Source organism: Chiloscyllium plagiosum, unplaced genomic scaffold (assembly GCF_037043375.1).
Source record: "Chiloscyllium plagiosum isolate Xiang-an unplaced genomic scaffold, Cpla_swu_hap1 HiC_scaffold_17, whole genome shotgun sequence".
Classification (NCBI taxonomy): Eukaryota; Metazoa; Chordata; class Chondrichthyes; order Orectolobiformes; family Hemiscylliidae; genus Chiloscyllium; species Chiloscyllium plagiosum.
The window spans coordinates 5,806,825-5,834,694 of record NW_028270155.1 but is presented as its reverse complement, the minus strand read 5'-3'; the positions used below and the strand labels follow the sequence as shown (position 1 = coordinate 5,834,694).

General features: G+C 43.6%; 2 protein-coding genes across 2 annotated transcripts in view; one reads left to right on the top strand and one right to left on the bottom strand.

Annotated features, from left to right (window-relative positions):
• Positions 1-400: 400 nt before the first annotated feature.
• On the top strand, positions 401-10,748 carry LOC122558208 (uncharacterized). Its single transcript, XM_043706534.2, has 2 exons — positions 401-501; positions 8,249-10,748. Exons 1-2 carry the CDS (start codon positions 411-413, stop codon positions 10,333-10,335), a joined length of 2,178 nt encoding a protein of 725 aa, XP_043562469.2. The 5' UTR covers positions 401-410; the 3' UTR covers positions 10,336-10,748.
• Positions 10,749-12,747: 1,999 nt separating this feature from the next.
• Positions 12,748-27,870, bottom strand: part of terb1 (telomere repeat binding bouquet formation protein 1) — a 173,577-nt gene continuing 158,454 nt past the window's right edge. The window contains exons 21-23 of the mRNA XM_087996134.1: positions 22,732-22,832; positions 15,599-15,802; positions 12,748-14,347 (exon numbers count right to left, since the gene is read on the bottom strand). Coding sequence (XP_087852260.1) covers positions 14,243-14,347; positions 15,599-15,802; positions 22,732-22,832 — 410 coding nt within the window. The 3' untranslated portion in view covers positions 12,748-14,242. The remainder of the gene's footprint in view (positions 14,348-15,598; positions 15,803-22,731; positions 22,833-27,870) is intronic.

Sequence of the window (27,870 nt, the reverse complement as noted above, 5' to 3'; positions counted from 1 at the left end):
TTTTCCAGCACCACACTGTGGGCTCTGATCTCCAGCATCTGCAGTCCTCCCTTTCTCCGAGCCACCAAACTGTGCTGGGTATAACTCAGATATCTGTGGGCTATAGGGTTATGGGATGAAAAGCTTTTAAGTGCTGGATCAGCCACAATCGTGTTGAAGAGCTGGACGGGCTGAATGGCCTCTCCCCTGTTCCCCATTAGTGTTGGCAAAGACCCCAGAGAAACCCGACACGCTGGGGGGAATGTGTCTGCTCCAGCACGGTGCAGGAAGGTTTGAGTCCGGAGTAGTCCCGGGACTGGGGCTGGGGCTGTGCTGAGTTGCCGGGGGAGACAATGAGGGAGTGAACAGGACTCGGAGTGGCCAAGGGAATAAATAAGGGGCTGGGCCGGGAGCAGGGAGGCGCCTCGCTCATGTCCCGCCCCGGAGCTCACTCGCTGGCAAGCGGCTGGTCTGTCTGGAGGAGCTCTCTGTGCTGCTGCCGGGCTCCGGAGCCCAACGCTGGTAGGTACCTGCGCGGCACTTCGACCAGGGGAGGCGGCACGGAACACACTTTCTCTCCTTCCTCGCCCCAAGGGGAGTTGGGTTTTAGTCCAGTGTTGCTGAGGTTTTGGGGGCTTACCCTCTGCTCCGGTTTGAAACAGTCACCGGGGCGTTTCTAGGGGTTTTTTTTGGGGGGGGGGGGGAGGCTGCAGGAATTTCCCTGAAAGCCCAACCCCGGCCACTTTCTTTGTTCTCCCATCGCCCGTGGGGTGGGGACTGGAAACTGCCCCCTGTCTGTCCCGTTTAGTAGCTACTTCTCTCTCTGTCCGCTTTCGCGACCCCCACCCTGTCCCGGGTAAGAGGGGGGGTTCCCGGCTGTAACTCTGTCCCCGGGAGATCCAGTGGATTCCGGGAATGTTTCTCCTCTCTCTCTCTCCTTCCCTCCCCCCCCCCCCCCCCAGTGAGGCGTGGGGGGGAGACTTCGGGTCTGAGTGAATCGGAGTCACCCACCCCCCTCCCCAGGGGGAGAGGGAGATGTTGCGGTGTCCGTTCCCCCGTCCCCCCCCCCCCCGGTCTGTGTGAAGTCAGTTGTTTTACTGTCGCTCGGTGTTTAATTGGGGGGGGTAACGGATACCATCCAGCGCCCCTCCCGGGGTGGGGACAGCCGGGATAGCAGCTGGTTCACCCTCAACTGGGGAATGGCCTGGAAATCTTATCTCCTCTCTCTCCCGGTTTTATTCTTTTTTGGGGGGGGGAGAAGAGGGTAAAATCCATCAACCCCCCCCCCCCCCCATCCTCACAGAACCAATGTGACTAGAAACGGAATCTGTTCCCAAATCTCCCTGCCCGGGGGGGGGGGAGGGGGAAGCTGGGATAGCCCCCTCCTGTTCTTGGGGAGGGGGGTGAATTTTATAAAAAGTGAAGTCCCCCTCAAACACTCTGGAATGGCTTTCCAGAGAGAGGTGTCTCTTTCTCCTTTTCCTTCTCTTCTCACCCCCCCCCCCCCCACCCTTTTCCTCCCCGGGTTAGGGGGCAGGGTGTGGCGGCTGAATGCCCCCCTCCCCCGGGGTCACTCGGTTCCAGCCTGGGTTTTATGGGTGGGGTTTTTTATAGCGGCCCCGCTCTGGGCGGCTTGGGAAGGCTTTCCATCCTCCCACCCCACCCCCTGGGCTGACTGTTTAGGGAGGGGGTCAGGGGTATTTTCCCCAGCTCCTTGCTGTCGGCCAGACTCTCCTCCTCTTCTCATTCCAGCTGGGGCTCTGGGGGAGGGGGTGGGGAAGAGGGAGCAGTCTGAAAAATACACCCCCCCCCCCCCCCCCCCCCTCCACCATCAACATCCCGCTTCAGTTGGAGTCTTTGTCCGTGTATAAACACTAAGTCCTTAAAGCTTTACTGAGTTTTTTGGAGTCCCGAGTTTGAATGTAACGCATTAAATTTGCGTCTCTATCTGATTTTCCGATTGGAATGAAAAAGCTGAGTGCTGGCGAGTGTGAACTGTCTGAGCAGGGCTCTAGGTTCGACACTTGGTTTGAAGAGTATTAACCGGCGGGAGAGGCTGGAGCAACAGCTGACCAGGAACGTGTAAACCTCGGCTCTCCTTCGGAACGGGAGGACAGCAGTGAGCCCTGGTCTAGATCAGGCTCTTCCCCCCCCCCCCCCCCCCAGCAGAGGCAAAATCGGTGATGGATGAGGCGAGACCCGTTTTGACAATGAATTTGCAAATGCACTGAATGGTTGACTCGATTCGTTTAATTCAATCACTTCCATTGGTCTTTGTCCCAGATTCAGGTTTTAATGGCCTGAAGCCTTTTTAATAGATTTCAATAGTGTTTGTAAATGGGAATGATCAGGAAAGAGTGAAGTGTTTTTAGGAGGAGGGGCGGCTGCTTTTTAAAAGGATAAATAATGTAAAACTCCCCAGGTCTAATCTTCATGGGAGGTGCTTGCACTAACTATTAACATAGATCTGGAAATTTTCCTCTTTAAAAGGAATAGGAGGATGTTTATGTATAGCATCTGTCTGAATAGTCTGTTTTCACTTCTGGAATGTGGGTGTTGGCTGGGCCCAGCATTTATTGCTTGTCCCTAGTTGCCCCTTGAGAAGGTGGGGGTGAGCTGCCTTCTTGAACTGCTGCAGTCCATGTGCTAGGAATCCCACAATGCCCTCAGGCAGATTTGTCCCAGTGACTGAAGGAACAATGATATTGGGCTGTGGCTTGGAGGAGAGCTTCCAGGATGTTCCCACGTATCTGGCTACCTTCTAGATGGTAATAGTTATGGGTTTGGAGGGAGCTTTTGTGAATTCCTCTATCAAATCTTGTAGATGGTGGTAGTAGTAGTAGCAATGTATTTTGAGCATTGAAGATTAGGCAATTTGGTCCATTGAGCTTATTTCTGCCACTGAGCTATTTTAGGCTGATCTTGTATTTAAACTCTTCTTTGGGCTACCTTCATATCCCTTGATATTTTGTCTATCTGTGTTGTGACTGAATTTCTGCTGTTTCCTTAGTCTGGAATTCACTGTCCATCTGCTCTCCTAAAGGAACAATTTCTCTTTGCTCCTAAAATACTGGTCTTTGATTGTCTTCTGTTCTAGCTAGTCACTTTCAGTAAGGGGTACCATCTACATTGTTGAGCCCAGACAATAGCTTTGATGACATTACCTCTGTAGAGAATATTGATTTGGTTGTCTCAATCTCTCCTAGGCTGTCTTGCCATCCTGTAAATTTGGCTTGAACTCTTGCACACCATAGTAGTTTCCTCTTTTTCCAAGGGACTAAACTCATCATCACTCCATAATTTGTCTACCCGCGTGCCAATAAATGCAACCAGCCACTGTTCCTTGTTGTGCATCAATAGTCAAGGCCATGTACCACTCCCCAGTTGCTGCTACACATTCATGTTGGCCTTTGTCCATGAACTAGGTCACCTTGATTGTCTTGAATATCATCACCTTCCAATCATTTTAAGAAAAGTTTCAAATTTGTCTACCCTTTACCACATTAAATACAGAGCCTGACCCATACCCTGAAGCCTCTTACTTCCGGCTGAAGTAATAGTATGCAGGCATAACTTGGAGGGAATAAACAGGCCTTTTGGCCTTTGTTTCGGTTCTAGCCTCTTGGAATCTGTTGCCTTCCAATGGGCAAAATGCATTTGAATAGACTTGGTGAATTTAGCTATTGCAGAACTTAATCTGGTGAAGTCCTGTCCTCCATGGACTCAGCAGTTCAATGATTGTAATATTGGATAAAGGCAACTGCCAGGCATCCAGCCCACCCCACATTAGGCACAACTCTGCCCTGCTCAGATTATGATAGCAGATAACAACCAGATGGTGGTGGTTTTGCATCTTAGTTGGCATCACCTGGCAGCAGATCCACCATAGTCTGTCATCCCACTCTCTCCTGTCTTCAAGCACCTGACCCTTGTCCCAGAGGTTGCTCCTAGTTGGGTGAACTGCAGGTCAGGCCACCAGTGAGCAACCAAGACACTGCCTGCCTGTCACTATTTTACCTATGACCACCACATCCACTGATCTATTGCCAAAGCTCTTCCCAAAACACCTGAAAACAAACCTTTGATTTGGAAGGATATGGGCAACAGATGTATGGAAACTCCTCAAAGCTACTCATTATATCATCCTGATTTTGAACTGCTCACTGTTTCTTCAGTGAGATACCTACTTAACCACTGTACCTACACAATACAAACTTGGCAATTCAAGATAAGAAATGCCACTTGAGGAAACAAGGGTGGGCAAAAAATAATTGGTCTTGTTAATACACACTTTGAATAAAAGACCATTAGAATAATTTTAAAATTTTATTGCTAGCCATGAGTGAATCCAAATTCAATCAAAACTATTAGAATTCAGAATTGTCTGTTCTAGAACACAATCTTCTCAGCTAATGGTCACCTTTGAGCTGTTTGACTCCTTCAGTGTGACAACCTGAGCATACAGAAACTAGACATGTCCCCATGTAACTGCTTGATCTCTTGTTCTCAGACCTTAGTGTTAGAACCATACTGGCATTTGTGGTGATGCAGACTCTTTACACCCCCCCCCCCCCCCTGCCCAGTATGATCCTGAAGTCTGAAATGTGCTTGTACTGCTTGGGAAAAGACTGAAGTAATGTCGATATAAATCTGCACTAATAGCTGACCACTGATACTTCCCACCAGCCCTGCAGTGGTACTAACCAGCTTATTAGCAACGCAAGTGCAGAGCAGAGGGTTATTTTAGATTGGAACAACTGAACAGACGTCAGCCTACAAAGTACCACAGTGCTCTAATTTCTAACTCGTGCAGGATATTAGTTGGATATGAGGGGCTACTTTGAAAGTGTACAGGATTTTATTGTATCTCATTAATAATGACACCTTGGGTAGAAACAAGTATGCTTTTACTCATCCTGGTGATGGTGGCATGGGACATTGGATCTGGATTGCTGAAGTGAGCCTTCCTGTTAAGAATTAGAGGGCTGAATAATCCTTATCCCTTCAGACAAATGAGAATTTTTGGTTGTCTCAAATTGCCTTGCCTGTTAACATCAAGTGAAACTTTCATATTGAAATGCATAGCCATGTTCACAAAACAGGTCAGAAGTAATTTTGCTACAACTCTACAAGGCATTGAGTAAAATCTAGTTTTGCCTTTGAGTTTTAAGGAAACATGACTATTATTATCAATGCTAACTCTACACTAGAAACTGTTAATGTAGCCAATAAGTATAGCTGGACAAAGTCAGGTGAAATTCTCTCCATTTCAACTTAACTAGGTTTCTGGATATTCTAAGGAGAATCTCAACATGACTGTTAATATAACGTGCTGTAGAATTGCAGTAGTAAAAGTATACTTGAGATCTATAGGCTCACTAATGCATAACCAATTCACCAAATGAAATTAAGGTTGGCCAGGCCACTTTGGCAGGGTCATTCTGTGCTTGGTGACTTTTTTTGCAATGATTAGTCTGCAGTTATTGCAGATCATCTGTTGAAGTACTAGTCATTTTCAAGCCTTTCTCTGGGCTTGAATCAGCTGTTGGCTGGAGGTGGTGCTCACCAGCTGGCTTTTAAGATGCAGCTTGCAAGCTAAGTATCTTGTTAAAACATGATCTAGTCTTACAATGATCTTCCCCTTAACTGTTTGTTCAATTACCAGTCTGGCTTTGCAACTCCAATAGCATACCAGTTTGCCTATTTTTTTCCCCATGTTTGGAATTGAGCTATATGGCACAGCTGATTTGAAGGAGTTACCTTGAAAGGTTGAGCAGGTTGGACTGTTTAGTTTGGGTGATTGACATGGTCAGTAGTCTAGATTAGTGGTGCTGGCAAAGCACCAGTCTTGATGGGCTTTTGCCCAAAGCATCTATTTTCCTGCTCTGCTGTCTGACCTGTGCTTTTCCAGCGTGACTCTAATCTCGATTGAAATCCAGCATCTGCAGTCCTCACTTTTGCTATGTTCTAGATTCCTCTCATAAAGATTATTGACCATGGGGGAAGGGCTTTCTTAAGATGAAAGTATATCTTCTGTTCCAAAAGTTTTAAAGTTTAGAATTTTTTTGTGGAAGCTGCATATTTGAGCTGAGTTGCAGATTAACAATTAGGAAAGTGGAGTTAAGGCCACAAAAAAGGATCCATTTATCAGATGGTACAGCAGGTTTAATGGGCCAAATGGCCACCCGCTCACTATTAGTTTGTGGGGGGAAAGAAAATCCACTAAGTATGCTAATCATTTATTTAATCTAATATCTCTCAAGTCAGTTTGCTAAAGTCAAAATGCTAGTTTCTTTAGCATCTCCCAACTACAATTTTGTGTAGTGTTAAAATGAGACTGCTTAAAGATTACATGCCAATAATTCTAGTGTAAATCAACAAACATGTATTGGTTCTGTCATATCATAATTCTTGTCCCGAAAACTACTCTTCTATTACAATCCCAACTGAATTTTATAACATGCTATGTCTTGTGTGTGCTGCAAATGATGATGAGGTTTAGATTTTGCATCAGTCCTTCCTGTTTCGTTAGTTTCCCTTTGGAAGCTAATCCTAGTAGCAGTTAAAAACTCAGCCAGCACCAGCTCCTGTGATTAAAGTGCTATCCTCCCTAGGGACAGCAGCCCCAAGTAATCAATGGCTAAAAGCCACTTTGTTACAGCTGCATGTTTTTGGAAATGGTCTGCTATCTAGATTACATCAATCCCTTCTGTTCTATCAAGATCTAATCTTCCAGCCATCAATTAATCCCATTACCACTATATCTTACTCCTGGAATCAATAAAATCATGTTACAGTCTAGATTTGTTAATTAGATTAAATTGTTTTATCTATTTGTGGGTACCTCTCTCATTCTAGAGATCAAAATGTTTGATCTCTGGTCAATGGCCCCATGAATCTCATTGTCTGTACCTCTAAATTGCCACACCCATGGAATTGGTTAATTAAAGGGGAAATTAATTGGTATAGGCTGCTTTTTATGAAATTATTTTTCTTTCCTTGATTTCATCATGCCTTTTGAATGAAATGAGCGTGTCTGGTCAGGCTTGTTGACACCTGTTCAGGCACTTGGTGTGGTGCCAGAAAGTACTTCCCATTTGTGAAATTATGTGGGACAATGAACTGGCACCTGAGTGAGGACAGCTAATTCTGCATCAGAACTGAAGCAATAGCAAACCATCCTAACAATGTCCATCTGCCCAGAAAGGAACTGTATTGAACCGCAATCTATACTAGGGCACAACAGGAGAGACTGGTTTCTGTCTGGTATAATTGCAATGATTGGAATTTGAGCAGGAAATGGTAGTGTGACCATATACAAATCAATGATCTTGAACATCTGTAGTCTGAGCATGATCACTACCAATTTCATGTGTTGGCAAACTTGTTCAATAAACTTATTTTGCAAATAATACTAACATGGCTAGTCCAGTTCCATTACATTGACCAAAATGGAACTGGACTAGACAATTAGTGTATGGCTTGAAGAGCAGGTCAGAATCTGGAAGGTCAGTGAGTAACTCATCACCTGATTCCCCAAAGCTTGTCCATCTACAAGGCACTAATCAGGAGTGATGGAATACTCCCCAGTTGCCTGGATGGGTGCAGTTCCAACAACATTCTAAGATTGACACCATCCAGGACTATGGAGCCCATAATGATTGGCACTGCATCTTAAAAACATCCTCCAACATTTAGTAGCAGTAGTGAAGAAATTCATCCTGGACGATATATCAAACCCACTACCAGTTCCATCTAGAAGGACAAGGGCAGCAGACACATGTGAATATCTCAAATTTCCCTTCCAAGCCACTTCCATCCTGACTTGGAAATGTATTGCTGTTCCTTAATCACTGGATGAAATGCAGCTAACCACCAGAAGCAATCAATGCTGTCCCAGCCAGTCACTACATCTCAACCTAAATTAATCAGTCAGATGTATGAACTTCATGGTTAAGGTGTCAGTGTAACAATAGCATTGGTAACTCAGTACCCCTTCGTACCTTTTCCATCCTCCGTGCAGCCTGATGCTGAATTGCTGGAATGTGCTAAGATCTTAGCAATGCTCCCAATTAAAATTCTTTCTGCCTGTTTTGCCACTAATTGTACACCATTGCTTGCAATTATGCAAATTACTCCTGTAGATGTACTATCTGAGATTTCCAATAAGATGTCTTGTGCTTCACTTTGCTTTAAACAAGCAGCTCTAGTCATCTTAGACAGTGTCCATTCGTTATTCACCTGACATCTTGAATGTTTCCACTCACAGATAACGACAGTATGGGTGGCAGGCTGAGTAGGAAGAAGAGGGGCTACAATGTGAATGACCCAAAAGACAGCAAGCCTGCTGCAGAGTCCACTGACCAGCCTGAGGTGAAACAAGATGAGCCTGAAAGCAGGGATGTTTCCAAGGAACAGTTCAAGACTCCAGAAGCTGAGCTGCCTGACAAGCAACCAGATGAGGCCCCCAAAACAACTGGTGAAACCACTGCAGGAAACCAAACTGACCTGACCACTGTGACCATTGAGGGCAAAGCAGGCATTGATCCTCAGGATAATGAGGCAGTACATTCTTCAGCGGCAGAAGAGAGTGCAACCTTTACAAATTCTGTAAAAGCAACAGAAGAACTGAGCCAGGAGGAGCATCTAACAAAGGCTGAAGTTGAGAGCTCAATGCCAGGTATTGGCTCAAGTCCTGCAGTTCATGTACCAGTGATTAGTGAAGAGACACCAAGTGATATGGTGGCAGTGTGCAGCCCAGATGGAGAAGCCCAGGAGGAACCAACTCTGGGCACAGAAGGGAGTGTGACTGAAGTGTCAAATCTGCCAACTAAGGAGAGATTCCACTCTGACCATGCTGTACCAAAAATCATGGAAGACAGTCAACAATCACACTCTAGTGTGAGCCCAGATGCCAAAGTAGAAACTGGCCAAGTTCCTGAAGAAACTGCTGAGATGTCTATGCAAGAGTTGACCAAAACCCAGGATAGTCTTTCCCAACAACCTGCTGTGAAAGAACAAGCTGAAAGCTCTGACCTAGAGATCAAGTCTGAGCCTGGAGTTGAAAATGTGCCACATGAGGACAAGACACCAAAATTGTCTGAAATAACAGAAGAAACTGCTATTGATGTTGTCTTGAAGAATGAAATGGCCAAATGTGCAGATCTAGAGAAAAATGTTCTTGGACCATGCAGTAAGGATGAAGTTCAGGAAAAGCTGGTGAGTGAGTCTATTTTCACCACTGCCCAAATAGTAGCTGATCTAAAAACAGAAACAGTAGAGAATTCTGACAATTTGCAAGATGGTTCTGCTCAAGGGCTCACTACTGAGTTGTTAGATCAAGACCAAGTGCTGGAAGGTTCTGGAAATCTATCTGTAGACACTTTGAAGGAGAACAGTGTACCAGAAAGTGTGACTGATTTAGTTCCAGTAGATCGAAAGGATCCTGACACTGACCATGCACCAGAGAATACTCTCCACGTAGTCACAAAATTGCCAGATGCTGTGGTGGCTGAATGTGCTCCAGAGCAGATTACTCCAGTAACTGGGAAGGAAATGATCCCAGCAAGATCTCCAGATCCTACAGCAGTGGAAGGTGCTCCCAGGGCTAGCCCAAATGTAGAGAAGGAAGTGTCTGAAACCAAGAGTGAACCAATTCCAGAACTGAGCTGCCTAGACAGTGCAGAAGTAGCCCTGCTTAACAGCAGTTCTGAGAAAATACCAGCTATTAAGCTCACTGTCTGTGCAGAAGCATCACAGGAAGAGAAAGTAGAAATGGATACAGAACTAATCACTAAGGAGTCTACAAATGTTTTTGACACCACTGATTCAGATCCCCAAAGTGAAGTGCTTCCTGAGAAACCATCCACTTCATACTCAACTGAATTGTCTTTGGATCCAGAAATTGTGGAAGTAGGTAAGACTTCAGAGCTTCCTGTCACAGAATCCAGCGGTTCTCCAGATCTTGGAGAACAAGGTCCAACTGATATGACCAAGACAGAGGCTGCTATTTCTACAGAAACTGAAAATGGGCCAGTGGTGGATGGTGTGATAAGCCAGAGTGAAAAGACCTGCCTTGGTGAGACTCCTGTTCCTAATGGGACCCCTTTAGATACTGAAGTGGGAGATTTCAGCAAATCCATAAGCCAAGTTGAAGTGAATGGTCAAAATGAACCTGCTGAAGAGTATCTTCAAGGCAAGAATTGTGATATGAAGAGTGACCCAACAAAATGTAAATCCATTGAGCAAGTTGATGGAAATAGATCTCTAGAGGAACCTGATCAAATCTTGGATTCAGGGCTGAGTAGATGTGACCATGAAATGGGAATCCAAAGCAGTGAACTACTTAGTGAATAAACCACCTGTGGAAAGTGGAAGATGTGGAATTTTGGATCTTATTCAAACCAACAGCATCTTGGTTTGATTTGAGGAAAGACTGAGCTTAACTGTGCTGCAAGTAGGGGACACTTTTTTTAACCTGCAGTATATATGAATTTGACTGGTTCCATCATCTATCTATTTATCTTGCAGATGACTAAAGATCAAATGAAGACCCAGCCTTGTGCCAAGAGTGCTTGGGATGCAAGCTGTCAAATGAATTTTTTAGGCATGTAAATGCTACAGTGATTTGAGATGCACACTTGAATAGTTGAGGTAACTAATCTTTAACTCCACCTGTTTTGCAAGATCAGTTGTAACTAATTGGATAATGTGAAGGTTTTAAAATTTCAGTGCTTTGAAAACTTAATAAATTTATGTATCATACTTGACCCAGTTTTCTGTTTTAAGTTGTAAAGTTGCATTGGCAAAAATTGCCATTTCTCCTAATAAAGCAGACCTGGAAATCTGAAAAGTGCTGGTGCCTTTGTGGGTCCAGCAGTCACTGAAGCAGAATTAATGTTGAGTCCAGTATGGCCACCAGCAGTCCATGCTAGAATTTACTTGTCATAACAATGACAGAGTTAACACTTTGTTCCTCTTCACCCTGAACACTCAACTAGCCCATTCTAGTTCTAATTTAACACTTCAAAATAGCTGTGTGTAAACTGAAGACAAAGGCAATTTATTGCATCTGTTTTAATACAGACATGAAGACTGTCTTCACTAATCAAACAGCTTTACTCCTTCCCTGCAACACCAGCTCTACCACCTGCATAGCTATTGGTACAGAGTTCCTCCATGGAGGAAGGATTAAATTGAATATTTTGTGCACTTTCTCAAGCTTGTGTAATGTGTTCCCTGTTTTAAGATACCTTCAAGGTAGAAGGCTGGGATCCTTGCGGATTGACTCAACCATATTGACTAGTCGAGTGAGACTTTCATTTTAAACTGAAAGAGGGCATTTGGAAACTGGTTGTGTGGGCTTTAATGCTACATTACCAGCTGCTGGGTTTATGGTCCATCATTTTGAACAATCTCCTCTGCTCGTGAACTGGATGCTAACAATTTCCCCCTGAGAACCTTGTGAACTTTCTCAATTACTTCCTCAGTACAGAATTAGATTACAATACCTCCCAGTTCCTCTTGAAAAATATCAAGTAACCTCTAGATAATTAAGTCATTTCAAATTAACCCAGTATCTATGTAATGCATAAAGGAACTCTTGTACAATAGTGAATATACTTAAATATTTTGTAATAGGAAGGTCAAAGACATAGATCAAAAATCAATTAATGGCATTGGTTTGTCAAATAGCTATCCAGTTGTTCTCACCACCACCCCACAACCCTGCAATTTTTTTTGTTGCTACATTTCCTTCATTTTAAAATTACTGAAACCTGCTACATACAGCTTGACAGCAGACAGCAATGCCATTACCACAAGATGAGGAAACAACTGCTTTTGTTCCTCAACTCCACTTCATTGTTTTTCTGTTCTAGATGCTGTTAGACCTGTTTAGTTCCTCCAGCATCTGTTTCTTTGCTTTCATAACTTGCATTTCAAAATGCCAAAAAGAATTTGGCTTTAGAGTTCATTAAGTAATGGGAAGGTACAATTCTGTTCACTCTACAAGGCTTTGACCATATTGTTGAAATAATGGCCTTATCCATGAGTTTTGTGTTTTGTAACTGCTTAATCCAAGCAGAGAACAGCTCTATTTTACCTGCTGATTTAAATTACTTTTGATGGCAGAAGTACAGAGCTTTAGCCATTATGAAATTCAGCTTGCAGGAAATATTGGGTTAAAGTGTACAAAGATGACTGGAGACTTTTTTAAACCTTCAGAAATATGCTTGTGTATATGTGACAAAGGAGTCTAGGGTTGATTTTAATAAGGTGGGCACTGCCTGAAAGGGAGCCTTGAGTGGTAATTGTAAAAATAAGGCTGTGGAATAATTCTGACAAATAGCAAATACAGGCACTAGAAGAAACATGTAAAGGTTGACACTGACATTTTGATCAATGATCTACATGGAGAAATGCAATTATAGTTAGAGCTCCAAACTTGACTCAACAGTAGCAACCCACAAATGCTAAAGCTATAAACAATCTAATTATTGTCCTACCTTCTGGTAGGGATGTTGGGTTAATAGAGGAAAATACCTGTCTGTGTGCACATTCTTGGCTATTAAACATTTGCACAAACAATTGCACCCAATTTAAAACCTGTTTCCTGAGCACATCTTTACAGAATGTCTTGTGCTCCTTACTGACTGACTTTGAAGTCTGATCACACACCTTTCACATGGCAAGGACAATGTTCATGTATTGGGTGAAGATTCAATGTGTTTGCAGTTTCTCTATGAACAGATGGTGATAGATTCCATCTTCACTTTTGAGTCCCTATTCAATTTACTTAAACTGTATAGAGTTTCCTTAACCATTCCCAGTTGACTGAGGACTCTTGAGTCGAAGGCCTAACAGTTCATTTGAAATGTGTAGAAGGCACATTTCAGTACTCACTGCTGCAGTAATAATTTTTCAGGAATGTCTGGTATTGTTTAGACTGGTTTATTAACTTGCATGGTCATGCAGAAATAGTACAATGTTAAGTTCACACATGATTTTCTGAAATTGGTTAGTTTAGCAATACTGGAAGGATGGCTCTGTACCAAAACAGAAAATACAGATTACAGGATTATAAGGAACAGGAGAAGTTTATTCAGTTTCTTGAGCCTGCTACGCCATTTGTTAGGAGTGTGACTGATCTGACACTCCTCACATCCACATTCCTGCTCTTCCTCCCTAACCTTTGAATTCCAAACTGATCACGAATCTATCTCGACCTTCAACATACACAAGGACCTGAGCCCCATAGCTGTCTGTGATAAGGCGTTCCAAAGTCTCAACACTCAAAAATTCCTCTTTTATCTCAGTCTTAATCCCCATCCAAGCATGCTCTGTAGTGAGGGGCGTGAAGTTACCATAATGCCACAACCACTGTTGCTTCAGAATACCAAGACTGCTTGCAATGAACAAGCTAATTCATTCCAAATCTTTGCCCCCACAAAATTCAATCATAGGCAGCATACTGACTCTGTGCTTCAGTGGTATGATTGGCAGGGGTTGGAAAGTTTCTGGTTAGCCTGTGAGGGAATATCCATTTATAAGTAGATCTGTGAGTGGTTCCAACAAGCTCTATGTCCCAGGTCTAAGCCAGAAATATTCTAAGCATGGCATTCAACCTCCAAGATGTTATTCCATAAACATTTAGTGTGCTTGTAATATTACTCTGTTGTTTTTAAACATTGAGAACGACAGTTAAAACTACACTTGAGGGGAGGGATAACACCAGAACACAATGTTTACTAAAACTATTTTATTATCGTGACTGGAACAGATTCAAAATAAACATGGAATACTCCCCAATTTATGATATTCCCCCCCCCCGCCTCAAAAGACTGGAATCTTTCTGGGATGTGCAACCTTAGCATTAGTCATTCTTTCTGCTCAAGCATAGACCGTGAATACTGAAGATTGCTATCTTGTCACATGGCTAACACATTTTTTTCAACATTGTCAGTGAATAGTAATTGAAAAGATAATGTGACATGTTTAAGTTTGGAGTACTGAGGGTGACACCACACTCCGCTGTGCTCCTGATTCACTATAGAATGTCTCTATGCAGTAGCAAGACTCCTTCACCATTTTACAATCTGTACGGCTAAATCTCGCCAAGACTTCCTTAAAACAAGACGTTGCAGATTCTGGAGATCTGAAACGTAAACAGAGAATGCTGGAGAAACTCAGCAGGCTCCTGAAGATCTCAGACAGCAGACATGACGTTAATGGTTTCTCTCTATACCAGATCTGCAGAGTTTCTCTAGCATGTTTTGTGCTTGCTTGAACCTAAAATCACTGTTGCATGTGAAGCCACCTTCATTCCGTTGAGCTGTCTTGGGTCATTAGACCTTTCTTGGGGAGTTTCCTTTCTGAAAAATAGAACTCAATTACAATGATGTTAGAACAGAATGCAGCTGGTTTTTTTTTGTTTTCCTCTCCTCATCCTCTTTCTGAAGCATTTCCTTCAGAGGCAGAGAATGGACACAGTGCAATAATGCTGCTATACCATCTTTCTACAAAGTTCATTTCCTTCATATTCCCTTCTGCTTGTTTAAGATCCTAGAAGTCAGTAACTGCTAATGTATTGAACAGTTTGCGTGTTAAGATAAGATCACTTAGTGTGGAAACAGGCCCTTCGGCCCAACAAGTCCACACCGACCCTCCGAAGAGCAACCCACCCAGACCCATTCCCCTACATTTACCCCTTCACCTAACGCTATGGGCAATTTAGCATAGCCAATTCACCTAACCTGCACATTTTTGGACTGTGGGATGAAACCAGAGCACCCGGAGGAAACCCACACAGACACGGGGAGAATGTGCAAACTCTACACAGACGGTTGCATGAGGCGGGAATTGAATCCGGGTCTCTGGCGCTGTGAGGCAGCAGTGCTAACCACTGTGCCACTGTGCTGCCCACCGTGTTATGGTCCCAGCTGATGGAATTGTGGAAAGATCTGTTCACAGTGAAACCTGGATTGATTGACCAGGAGTTTATTTCTGAAGTTTGCTTACCATGGTGGTTAATCCCTTAATTTATTCACACAAGCCTTCGAATGTTCCTTTAACAGTTTCTTGCACACATTTGTGTTAAAAATGTGTGTATGATAATTTGGAAAATGAATATTAAACACTAAAAAGAAAGATTCAACCTTTATAATATAAAAATATAAAATGAGTGTGGTGTTCAGGAGTTCATTTGATGTTGCACTGGTCAAGTCAGCATAGAGCTATGTTAACAGCAATACCTTAATGACATTCTCTAGATCTGAGTGCGCACAGGAAAAGTAATGAATGGTTGGTAAACATTGAATTAAACCTCAACATCTTCAGACAAGTGGAGAATCAGGGTCTGTGCATTAACATGTGATTCCATTGTGGACAAGCTAAATCCTGTACCTCCTCGATATCCAAACTTGCTGACAGATTATTGGTTAGCACCCAGGATGAGAATCCTAAGGATTAGCGGTAATCATAATATCTGGGTAGAGATTTTAAAAAGACATGATCTGAATCTATGGTCCACTTGCTTATACAGACAGTCTGGGCCTTTCCCTATTGGGCTGAGGACATTCTCACAATCTACATGCAACACAAAATTCATCATTTTCCACACCTGCAATGTCCGATACTTGCGTGACAGATCGACGTTGGTCCTTCCTTTCTGGAATGGGTAGGACCAAAGTATGGAATTCCAATGATATCCCATTTTCCTCACTCCATCTAGCAGGTAGCCAACTTCCTCTTCTGTGAAATTTTTACGTTTTCTCCTTTTCTTCTTTTTTCTCCTTCTCAAGATGTATTCACAGTTGTCTGAATGCTAAAGCAAAAGAAATTTACATTACCTAATAATCAACAACACACTGTCATGACAACAGATCAAAACCCCCAAAAATCCAATGGACATACTCAACTTTAAATTTCAGTGTGTTTTTCTACAACACAATAAATGAAACCAAGTGTAAATTCTGAAAATTCCAAGCAATGGAATTCAGTGACTGCCTGTAAGGCGTGTGTAGGTTATCCTCAAACTCCGGGAAGAGCCTGGAATGTCACACCTGATAGGTGCCAATGAAGCTTCAAAAAGAAGGACTTGGGAGAAGGCATTATAAACTGAATTGCAATCTTAATCTGTGAACACAAGAGGAGAAAGTTAAATACCACACAACACCAGGTTATAGTCCAACAGGTTTTTTTGGAAGTACAGGCATTCGGAGCACTGCTTCTTCCTCACGTAGCTAGTGGAGTAGGATAACAAGACACAGAATTCTGTGTCAGAGTTGGATTGCAATGATACTCACAAAATATGCTAAATATTATCTAAAACTCTGCTCTTTCATGATAAACTTTCTGATTCTTAGATTAATTACTCTACCAATTAATTACTATTCTAATTTTTATCTACTACTGGCTACCATACTAGGATCAGATACTATCTGTGTAGTTAAACTTGGCCAGGCTTGTAGTCGGCTCTGATGAACTTGACAGAAGTTGTTCGCACACATAGAATCATAGAATCCCTAAAGTGTGGAAGCAGGTCATTTGGCCCATCGAGCTCACACCAACTGTCTGAGCAGTATCCCACCCCCCTACTCTATCCCTGTAACCCTGCATTTCCCCTGACTAATCCACCTAACCTACACATCTCTGGACACCATGGGCAGTTTCCCATGGCCAATCCGCCTAGCCTGAACATCTTTGGACTGTGGGAGGAAACCAGAGCACCCGGAGAAAACCCACACAGACATTGGGAGAATGTGCCAACTCCACACAGTTGCCCGAGAGTGGAATCAAAACCAGATCTCTGGTGCTGTTTCTCCCTCTCTCTCCCCTCTCTCCAGGTAGTCAGAGTTCTGCTGGCCAAGTTGAGACTTTGCTGAGGGAATAGCCTCCAGTTGTCCCTTCTTATCTCCCCACTGCATCCTTCCAGAATGTTCTCTGTCCTTCAGCCAGTTGATCTTGCACATCAAGGTCACAGCATCCAATGGGATCCCTGATGTATGGAAGATGCTGGGGTTACTCTCAGTGTCCATCCTCCGGTGTGTCAAGGTCTCTTCCCTCTCTCCATACAGGGTCATGGTGGGACTCTGGATAATTTACACGTCGTACTCTAGTCTAGTTTCCCAGGGTAAATCTGGGCTTCCCCTTGCTTGCCTTTGTCTTGTGCAGTTGTTTTGTGTTTAACCTGTCCTGAAAGTTCCATCGGGTCTGGCTACTCAAAAGTTTCCCATTCTGGTTTCGGGCCTAGGAGTTCAGGCTCTAGGTCATCTAGCCACAAAGCCAATCCCACTGTGAGAGTCCCAGCTGAGAAAACCCCTGGTCATCCCTACACTGCAGGGTAAATAAGTCTTTCTTTCTCTTTGCTGGAACCAAATGCAACTGAAAATGAAGTCAAAGGAATCAGGACAATGGTCTTTTAGCTGAGCTGCTGATCCAAGCATCTTGAAGCAAGCCATTTGCTTACCAACATCAGTACGATCAGTAACACCAAAGTAACAATCACAATATCCCATCATCTAATCTTCACAGATATGAGTGACGGATTTGTATCTTTTTTTAAAACTTCTTTCTTTAATGCTAAATGGTACATTCTTTGAACAGATCTAGTAGCTGAAGACTGGGCATCCATGACGTGCTGTGGGCCATCAACAGCAGCAGAATTGTACCCCAGCACAATCTGTAACAACATGGCCTGACATATCCCCCACTCAACCATTACCATCAAGCCACGGGATCAACCGTGGTTCAATGGAGAGAGCAGGAGGGCATGTCAGGAGCAGCCACCGGGCATACCTGAAGATGAGTGTCAACCTGGTGACAACCCCAAACAGGACTACTTGTGTACCAAACAGCATAAATAGCAAGTGATAGAGCTAAAAAAATCCCACAACTAATGGATTAGATCTAAGCTGTCCAGTCCTTCCACATCCAGTTGTGAATGGTGATGGGTAATTAAACAACTCACTGGAGGAGGAGGCTCCACAAATATCCCCATCCTCAATGATGGAGGAGCCCAGCACAGCAGTGCCATAGATAAGGCTAAAGCTTTTACAACAATCTTCAACCAGAAGTGTCGAGTGGATGATCCATCTCAGCCTCCTCCCGTGGTACCCAGCATCACAGATGCCAGTCTTCAGCCAATTCAAATCACTCAATGTGATACCAAGAAACAATTTAAAAAACTGGATACTGCAAAGGCTGTGGGCCCTGATAACATTCCAGCAATAGTACCAAAGATTTGTGCTCCAGAACTTGTCGCTCCACTAACCAAGCTGTTCCAGTACAGTTACAAGTTGAGAATGTGTTGCTGGAAAAGCACAGCAGGTCAGGCAGCATCCAAGAGAGGAGAATCGACGTTTCGGGCATAAGCCCTTCATCAGGAATTCCTGATGCCTGACCTGCTGTGCTTTTCCAGCACCCCACTCTCGACTCTGATCTCCAGCATCTGCAGTCCTCACTTACTCCCAATACAGCTACAACACTGGCATCTACCTAACAAAGTGAAAAATCATCCAAGTATGTCCTGTGCACAAAAAGCAGGATAAATCCAACCTGACCAGTTACCACCCCATCAGTCTACTCTCCATCATCAGCAAAGTGATGGAAGATGTCATCAACAGTGCTATCAAGCAGCACCTGCTCAGCAATAACCTGCTCAGTGATACACAGGATCACTCAGCTCCTGACCTCATTACAACCTTAGTTCAAACATGGACAAAGGAGCTGAATCCCAGAGGGGAGGGGAGAGGGACAGCCCTTGACATTAAGGCTGCATTCGACTGAGTGAGGTATAAGGGACCCTAGTGAAACTGGAATCAATGAGTATCTGGGGGCAAACTCTCCAGTGGTTGGAGTCATACATGACACATCGGAAGATGACTGTGGTTGTTGGAGGTCAGTCATCTCAGCTCCAGGACATCTCTGCAGGAGTTCCTCAGGGTAGGTCCAACCATCTTCAGGTGGTTCATCAATGACCTTCGCTCCAGCATAAGGTTAGAAGTGGGGATGTTTGCTGATGATTACACAATGTTCAGCATCATTCATGACTCTTCAGATGCTGAAGCAGTCCATATTCAAATGGAACAAGATCTGGAAAACATCCAGGCTTGGGCTCATAAGCTGCAGGTTAGATTTGTGCCACACAAATGCCAGGCTGTGACCATCACCAATAAGTGACAATCTAACCACTGTCCCTTGACATTAATTGGTATTAGTATCACTGAATCCCCATCATTAACATCCTGGGGGTTATCATTAACCAGCAATGCAATGGGACTCACCACATAAACACAGTGGCTACAAGAGCAGGTCAGAAGCTAGGGATACTGTGGCGAGTAACTCACCTCCTGAATCCCCAAAGCCTGTCCACCATCTGCAAGGCACAAATCAGGAGTGTGATGGAATACTCCCCACTTGCCTGGATGGGTGCAGCTCCAACAACACTCAAGAAGCTCAACACCATCCAGGACAAAACAATCCACTTGATTGGCATCACATCCACAAACATCCACTCCCATCACCACTGACGCTCAGTAGCAGCAGTGTGTACTATCTACAAGATGCACTGCAGAAACTCACCAAAGATCATCAGACAGCACCCTCCAAACCCATGACACTTCCAGTCTGGAAGGACAAGGGCAGCAGATATAAGAGAACACATCACTTGAAAGTTCCCTTCTGAGTCACTCTCTATCCTGACTTGGAAATATATCGCTATTCCTTCAGTGTCACTGGGTCAGAATCCTAGAATTACCTTCTTAAGGGAATTGTGAGTTAACTCACAGCAGGTGGACTGCAGCAGTGCAAGAGAGCATCTCATCACCACCTTCTCAAGGGCAACTAGGGATGGCAATAAATGTTAGCCCAGCTACTGACACTCACATCCTACAGATGAATACATTTTAAAAAATGAAGTCCTTAACTGGGTTGTTAATCTGGGCCAATCAGGGAGCCGTGGTTGACAGGTATAAATAGGAGGGTCAGTGTTTCCTCACTCTAGGGACTGGTTCTGACATGGCTGAGTCAGAGTCTATGTACTGTGCACGTGTAAATAAAGGGTGACTTGGTGACAGGATACCAGGCTCTGTGCAGTGATTTCAGGTGTGCTGTCTGGAATTGTACTAAGTTGGGGAATCTTGCCAGGTGACTGGTCGTAACAACATTCTCACGTTAGTTAGTGAATTCTCTTTGTCTAACATGGGACTCAAAAGCACTCACTGAAAAAATTGACATTAAAGTCCTACTCTTGGACTGGAACATGTTGACAACTTCACTGCACTGAGCGAATACCATCATTCAAAAGAAATATGAAATATGTGACTCCATCTCCCTATGAGAATAGTGAAGATGTTCAAAGTCTATAGCATGGTTTGACAAAGACCAGCAACTTAACTTCTCCTCAATCAATGCCTCCAACTATACAGTGATTGGTCTTTTGGGTATTCATGGGTATTAATGAGACTGGCTGTGGGTGTATTGGGTGTCATGTTTAATAGACGGTCCACTTGAAAAATAATTTACTGGTTGTGAAGTATTTTGGCACATATCAAAGATGTGATGGAATAGTGCCCACAACGTGATCATGAATTGTTGTAAAAACCCATCTGGTTCACTGATGTCAATTTGAGAAGGAAATCTGCCATCCTTATACAATCTGGCCTAACCTGACTTCAGACAAGCAGTAACCTGATGTGCTCAATGAAATGCCAGAGCAAAGCACTCAGTTCAAGGGCAATTAGGGATGAGCAAAAAAAATGCTGGTCTTGCCAGATATACCCACAGCTGAAAATGTGTTGCTGGAAAAGCGCAGCATCCAAGGAGCAGGAGAATCGATGTTTCAGGCATTAGCCCTTCTTCAGGAGGCTCATGCCCAAAACGTCGATTCTCCTGTTCCTTGGATGCTGCCTGGACCTGCTGCGCTTTTCCAGCAACACATTTTCAGCTCTGATCTCCAGCATCTGCAGTCCTCACTTTCTCCTCACAGATATACCCACAACCCATTTAAAAAAAACCCATAAGAATGCAGAGCAGTTAGATGAAATACCAGAGTGCACATCAACATTACTAAGTAAGCGACTTGTGGGATAGGGAGAAAATTATTGGTGAGACAACAACAAAGATGCATTTGAGGCAACAGTTACAAGATGTAACAAATATCAGGCTTATGAGCAGTTGACTTAAAAATTTGATGGACAGTGAAAAATAAATCAGCCAAAATTTTGAATCCATCTTCCTTCTGATCATGAGTAAACTTTGCCTATTATGTATAAATATATTGGTTGTATAAATATATTGGCTATATTAATGATTAATATTTCACCTTGGTGTGAAAGTTCAGAGGGAGGTGACAGCCTAGTCATATTATCACTTGACTGTTAATCCAGAGACCCAGGTAATGGTCTGGAGATGCAGGCGTGAACCCCATCACAGCAGATGGTGGAATTTAAATTCGATACAAATCTGGAATTACAAGTCTAACGATGACCATGAAGCCATCGTCAGTTGTCAAGGAAACTCCACCTAGTTCACTAGTGTCCTTTTGGGCAGGAAAATGCCATCCTTACTTGCTCTGGCCTACATGTGACTCCAGACCCGCAGCAATGTGGTTGACTTTTAAGTGCCCTCTGGGCAATTAGGGATGGGCAATAACAAATGGTCTAACCAGTGGTGCCCTCATTCCATGAATGAATAAAATAGAGTGACCACATTTTACTCTGAAATATCAACAGTACTTTTTTATGTCAATCCCTAGCTCACTTTGTTTAGACAGTACTTAGTGCTTCAGTGTCTTAGGCATTTCACTTCTGACTATTAGAAAATATAGGGTGACAAACATTAAATGATCCCAGGGTCAGGAGTGAATGTATCAGGCTGTGGCAGCGGATATCTGTAATATACTCCAGTATGAATTGACACTTTTAAGAGGAGTACAGGAATTCTGAACAGCTGGTTGTGTGTGACTCGCTGCTTACAAGCCTCGCTCCACACTCTGATCTCTAACTTGGTGCAATTTTAAAATGATTCTCCTCTGTTCTCAGTGGTCCGCTGACTCTGACATCTTAATTTTCCCAATTTCCTTTGTCATTGGTGGCTGTGCCTTCTGCAATGTAGGGCCTAATCTCTGTAATTTCTTCTCTGAATCTCCCATTCTCTCCACCTCTTTCTTCTTCTGTACAGTGCTCCTCAAACTGACCATCTTTGATCAAATGTTTGGTCACCTATCCACATGTGTTTCAGCATCAGATTCTGTCTAATCAAGTATCTTGTGACGTTGTATTATCAGTATGTTAAAGATACTATATAATCATAGAATTCCTACAGTGCTGAAACAGGCCACTTGGCCCAACAAGTCCATAATGGTCCTCCAAACAGTAACGCACCCAGACCCATTCCCCATTACTCTACATCTACCCCTGACTAATGCACCTAACCTACACATCCCTGAACATTATGGCCAATTCACCTGACCTGCACATTTTTGGACTGTGGGAAGAAACTGGAGTACCCGGAGGAAACCCACGCAGACACAGGGAGAATATGCAAACTCCACACAGGCAGTCTCCAAAGGCTGGAATCAATCCCAGCTCCCTGGTGCTGTGTGGCAGTAGTGCTAACCACTGAGCCCCATGCCACCATAGATGCAAATTCCTTTCATTACTCTTAGTGATTCAGAATACATATAATTAAAGGCATTAAAATCTACAAACAAGAAAGCCCATGCAGTTCACAATCAAAATAAAGGAAACAAACCTCGTTATCATCAAAAGTGTAAGCGTGATCTTGAAGTGTAATTTGATTGCAGAGCTGTGGGTCATGCAAGGCTTGTCTGCAGTCCAATCGGTATTTCTGATCTGTCAAGCAGATTTGTCTAGGTTACTGTTTGTCTGCATTTGAAATTAAACATTTGCTATGTAATATAATTTACTATATTGCAGGTTTCAACATAAGTTGACAAAGTTGGAAATCACAGGACACCATGTTAGAGTCCAACAGGTTTGTTTGTAAATACAAACTTTTGGAGCTTGTATTTTCAAATAAACCTATTGGATTATAACCTGGTGTCATGTGATTTTCAATTTTGTCTACCCCTGTATAATACTGGCACCTCCACACCACAATGTAAGTTGAGGTAAGTTAAAAAGTCAGTTAGCAAACAGAACATAGCCAGATGTCTACCTCTTGAATGCCATTCCTGCTTGCAGTATTGTGGACATAGGGAGACCACAGGGTCAGGATTGAGTTCAGAGGTGATGATTGATTGTAAGGGTACCCAATGATCAGTGTCCAGATTATCATGAGGAAAGGTCAGTTGGTTCAGGGCTCCAGGTATGACCAGGAAATATTTTGAACTAAACCAAAATATTTGCTGGGGTTTAGGAAGGCGGGGTGGTTCATGTTGGTGTGTGGCTGTGTGTGGTCGGGGGAAGTGAATGTAATCCTAAGGTTTGGGGGGAAGGGGAGAAGGTGAGTGCAATCCTAAGGCTGCTGGCAAGGTTGCCTCAGCACCAGCACTGCAGAGGCCCTGGAAAGCTGCTTGTACCTGAATGGGTATGATGTATAAAGGAAAAAGGCATCAGCCTCTCTGTTCAGTCATTCAATTAGATTATGGTTAATGTGTACCTCAACTCGATATAGCAATCCTTAGTTCTGTGCCTTAACACTACCGCCTAATAAAAGTCAATGAACCAAAGTTTTTAATTTTTAAATTAACCTCCAGCCTTATGGACAGAATCAGAGTTTCGCGAAATTTTACTTGAAGAAATGCTTTTGGGCATTATTCTATACAACACAACAAATATAATATTCTTTTAGCGAGTTTTTGAGAAGATTTGTAGCTCAAATTGAGGTTCTGGATATAGGTTTGCTTACTGAGCTGTCATCACGAAATGAAACAAATTATAAGAAACCTTCAAGACCATCAATAATACCCTAACTGGCATAAAACTCACTAAAGAAGAGGAAAACAACAACAAACTGCCATTCCTAGATTTCACAGTAGACCAAACAGCCAATGAGAAACTTCAAACCAGTGTCTACAGGAAAGCAACACATACGGACCAAATACTGAACTACAGAAGCAATCATCCCAACACCCACAAACGAAGCTGCATCAGAACATTATTCCAACGAGCCACCAAGCACTGCAGCACAGAGGAACTACGCAGAGCAGAGGAAAATCACCTATACAGTGAATTCAAAAAGAATGGGTACCCTATGAACACAGTTCTCAGCAACAAACACAAACAAGCAGACAAAATGCGTCCAGAAACCCTAGTCACTCTCCCCGTACATCAAAGACATCTCAGAAATTACTGCCAGACTACTCAGACTCCTTGGCATTATGGTAGCCCACAAACCCACCAACACACTAAAACAGCAGCTAATGAACTTGAAAGATCCTATAAAGACAACAAGCAAAACTAATGCCATTTACAAAATACAGTGCAAGGACTGTGACAAACATTACATTGGACAAACAGGCAGAAAACTAGCCACCAGGATACATGAACATCAACTAGCCACAAAACAACATAACCCTCTCTCATTAGCATCCTTACATATAGATGAGGAAGGACACCACTTCGACTGGGACAACACATCCATCCTAGAACAAACCAAACAGAGACACGCACGAGCATTCCTAGAAGCATGGCATTCCAACCGGAACTCTATCAACAAACATATTGACTTGGACCCGATCTACCACCCCCTGAGAAAAAGAACAGGAAGTGACATCACCGACCAAAGAAACCCAAACATATATATATATAGAAAGCAGGAATCATCAGCAGTGCTTCGTCCAGAGGGTCACTGAAGATTTAACCTGGTATAGTGACGAAACATCTGAAAATGAACCTTCCAGTGCAGTGAGCAAACCTACATCCACAATATCTTTTTTATTTTTTTTAACTTCAAGGTAATTCCCCTTGTTTCCAGATGGCCCAACTCTCACCTATTTAGTCCTTTAACCATTCCAAGCAGCAGATTTACATCACTCCTTCATTTTCTATAAACTCCCTGTCTTAAAGCAGAACCTGGCCTCCAGTCATCTCAGATTTGCCTCGTGCTGTACATCAAGGTCTCATGCTGTGATTGGTGTGCAAAGACCACACCACATCAAATAATCCAAGGACAGGAATCTTTCACCCCAACGCCTCCTCAACCACACCCCCCAACAACCCACCCAGATGAACTTTGTGACCTGAAACATCAGGATCCTTATGGATAACCCCAGCAATGACAGACATCAGATTGTCGTCCTCACCTGGGATTGGCAGCACTTTGACATTGTCACCCTGAGTGAGACAGGACAGGCAGAAGGCCAGCTTAAAGAACAAGGCAGGGGTTACACTTTCCTCTGGAAAGGCAAACTAGATAAAACAGTATCTGTGTGGGGCGGCTTTGCATAGGAAATGTTCAGAAACCTCAGGAAATGCTCCTGTGGAGTAAGTGTGCATCCTGTGACCCTGTGTCTCAGCCTGGCCCAGAAGCAGTCCATCACAGTCATCAGTGCCCACACCCCGATCCTATACCCAACATATGAAACAACAGAGACATTCTACACCAGCCTCGACCAATCACTGTCCAACATCCCGCTGACAGAAGACATTTCTCCAACACCCCCCTGTATTATTAGCCAAGAGAACAGCCGGGCCTACAGTTTCGGATCTCATCTCATTCTGACAGTGTAGCATGACCTCAGCATGACTGGTGGGGTCTTTGAACAATCTCTGCACTGCCTTTTCATAGCTGATGCTGCCTTTCAAAATAAAAGTGAAATACTGCAGACGCTGGAGATCTGAAATAAAAATGGTAAGTGGTGGAGAAACTCAACAGGTCTAGCAGCATCTGCGGAGGGAGAAACAGAGTTAACATTTCTGAGTCCAGGATGGCTCTTCTTTAGACCACCCATCCTTTGAAAAACCAGGACAGAATGGTCACCAGTTGTGTGTTACATCTGCAGCAGAACCCCCTGCCTTTCCCCCAACACAGTAAAGTACAAAGCAGAGTGACTTTTTAAAATTGCTGTCACTGGATGATAAAACTGAGGTACAGGTGTAGGTCAATCAGTCCCTTCCGGTGCGTTCTGTCATTCGATGAGATCATTGCTGATCTGTGGTCTAACTCCATATACCTGCCGTATCCCTTATATACCTTGCTTAACAAAACCTTATCAATCTCAGATTTAAAATTAACAACTGATCCAGCATCCACAGCCATTTGTGGAAGACAACTCCAAACCTCTCCCCTTTGTCTCCCCAAAAGTCTGACCCTAATTTGTAGACTATGCCCCTTGTTCTAGAATCCCCAACCAGTGGAAATAATTTATCTTTATCTATCTCATCTTTTTCTTTTAATATCTTGAAGACTTGAATCGAATCACCCCCTAACCTTCAAAATTCAAGAGAAACAGGCTTAATTTGTATTATCTCTTCTCATAACTTAATCCTTAAAGTCCAAGTATCATTCTTGTACACCAAAGTTGTACTTCCTCCAAGATCAATCTATCCTTCCTAAAGTATTGTGCCCTGATATTCCAAGTGGAATCTAACCAGGGTTTTGTATAACTGTAGCGTAACGTCTGCATCTTTGCACTCCAGTCCTTTAGATATAAAGTAAGTTTGCAGTTGACACAAAGGGTGGGGTACTGTGAGGGAAATTGCTAGAGGATACAGCAAGATATAGATAGGCTGGAGATTTGGGTGTAGAATTGGCAGTTGGATTGTAGTCCAGACAAATGTGAGGTGATTCATTTTGGAAGGTCCAATGCAGGAAGGAAGTATACATTAATGGCAGAACCCTTAGAAGCATCAACATACAAAGGGATCTAGGTGTACAGATCTACAGTTCCCTAAAGATGGCAATGCAAGCGGATAGGGTGGCCAGGAAGGCGTATGGAATGCCTGCCTTCATCAGCCAGGTCACAAACTATAAAGAATTGGCAAGTTACGTTGCAGCTGTATAACTTTAGTTGGGTTATTCAAAGTTTGTGAGAAGATTTGTAGCTCGGGTGCTCGTTGTTGTGGTTCTGTTCGCCGAGCTGGAAGTTTTTGTTGCAAACGTTTCGTCCCCTGTCTAGGTGACATCCTCAGTGCTTGGGAGCCTCCTGTGAAGCGCTTCTGTGGTGTTTCCTCCGGCATTTATAGTGGTCTGTCCCTGCCGCTTCCGGTTGTCAGTTTCAGCTGTCCGCTGTAGTGGCCGGTATATAGGGTCCAGGTCGATGTGTTTGTTGATGAAGTTTGTGGATGAGTGCCATGCTTCTAGGAATTCCCTGGCTGTTCTTTGTTTGGCTTGCCCTATAATGGTAGTGTTGTCCCAGTCGAACTCATGTTGCTTGTCGTCTGCGTGTGTGGCTACTAGGGATAGCTGGTCATGTCGTTTCGTGGCTAGTTGATGTTTGTGGATGCGGATCGTTAGCTGTCTTCCTGTTTGTCCTATATAGTGTTTTGTGCAGTCCTTGCATGGGATTTTGCACACTACATTAGTTTTGCTCATGCTGGGTATTGGGTCCTTCGTTCTGGTGAGTTGTTGTCTGAGTGTGGCCGTTGATTTGTGTGCTGTTATAAGTCCTAGTGGTCGCAGTAGTCTGGCTGTCAGTTCAGAGATGTTCTTGATGTATGGTAGTGTGGCTAGTCCTTTGGGTTGCGGCATGTCCTCGTTCCGTTGTCAACGAGGACATGCCGCAACCCAAAGGACTAGCCACACTACCATACATCAAGAACATCTCTGAACTGACAGCCAGACTACTGCGACCACTAGGACTTAAAACAGCACACAAACCAACAGCCACACTCAGACAACAACTCACCAGAACGAAGGACCCAATACCCAGCATGAGCAAAACTAATGTAGTGTACAAAATCCCATGTAAGGACTGCACAAAACACT

Excerpts from the sequence above, each read along its gene's own strand:
- LOC122558208 (XM_043706534.2), top strand. The coding sequence starts at position 411 with ATGTCCCGCCCCGGAGCTCACTCGCTGGCAAGCGGCTGGTCTGTCTGG. Across the intron at positions 502-8,248 it reads GGCTCCGGAGCCCAACGCTG|ATAACGACAGTATGGGTGGC; the intron begins GTAGGTACCTGC and ends TTCCACTCACAG.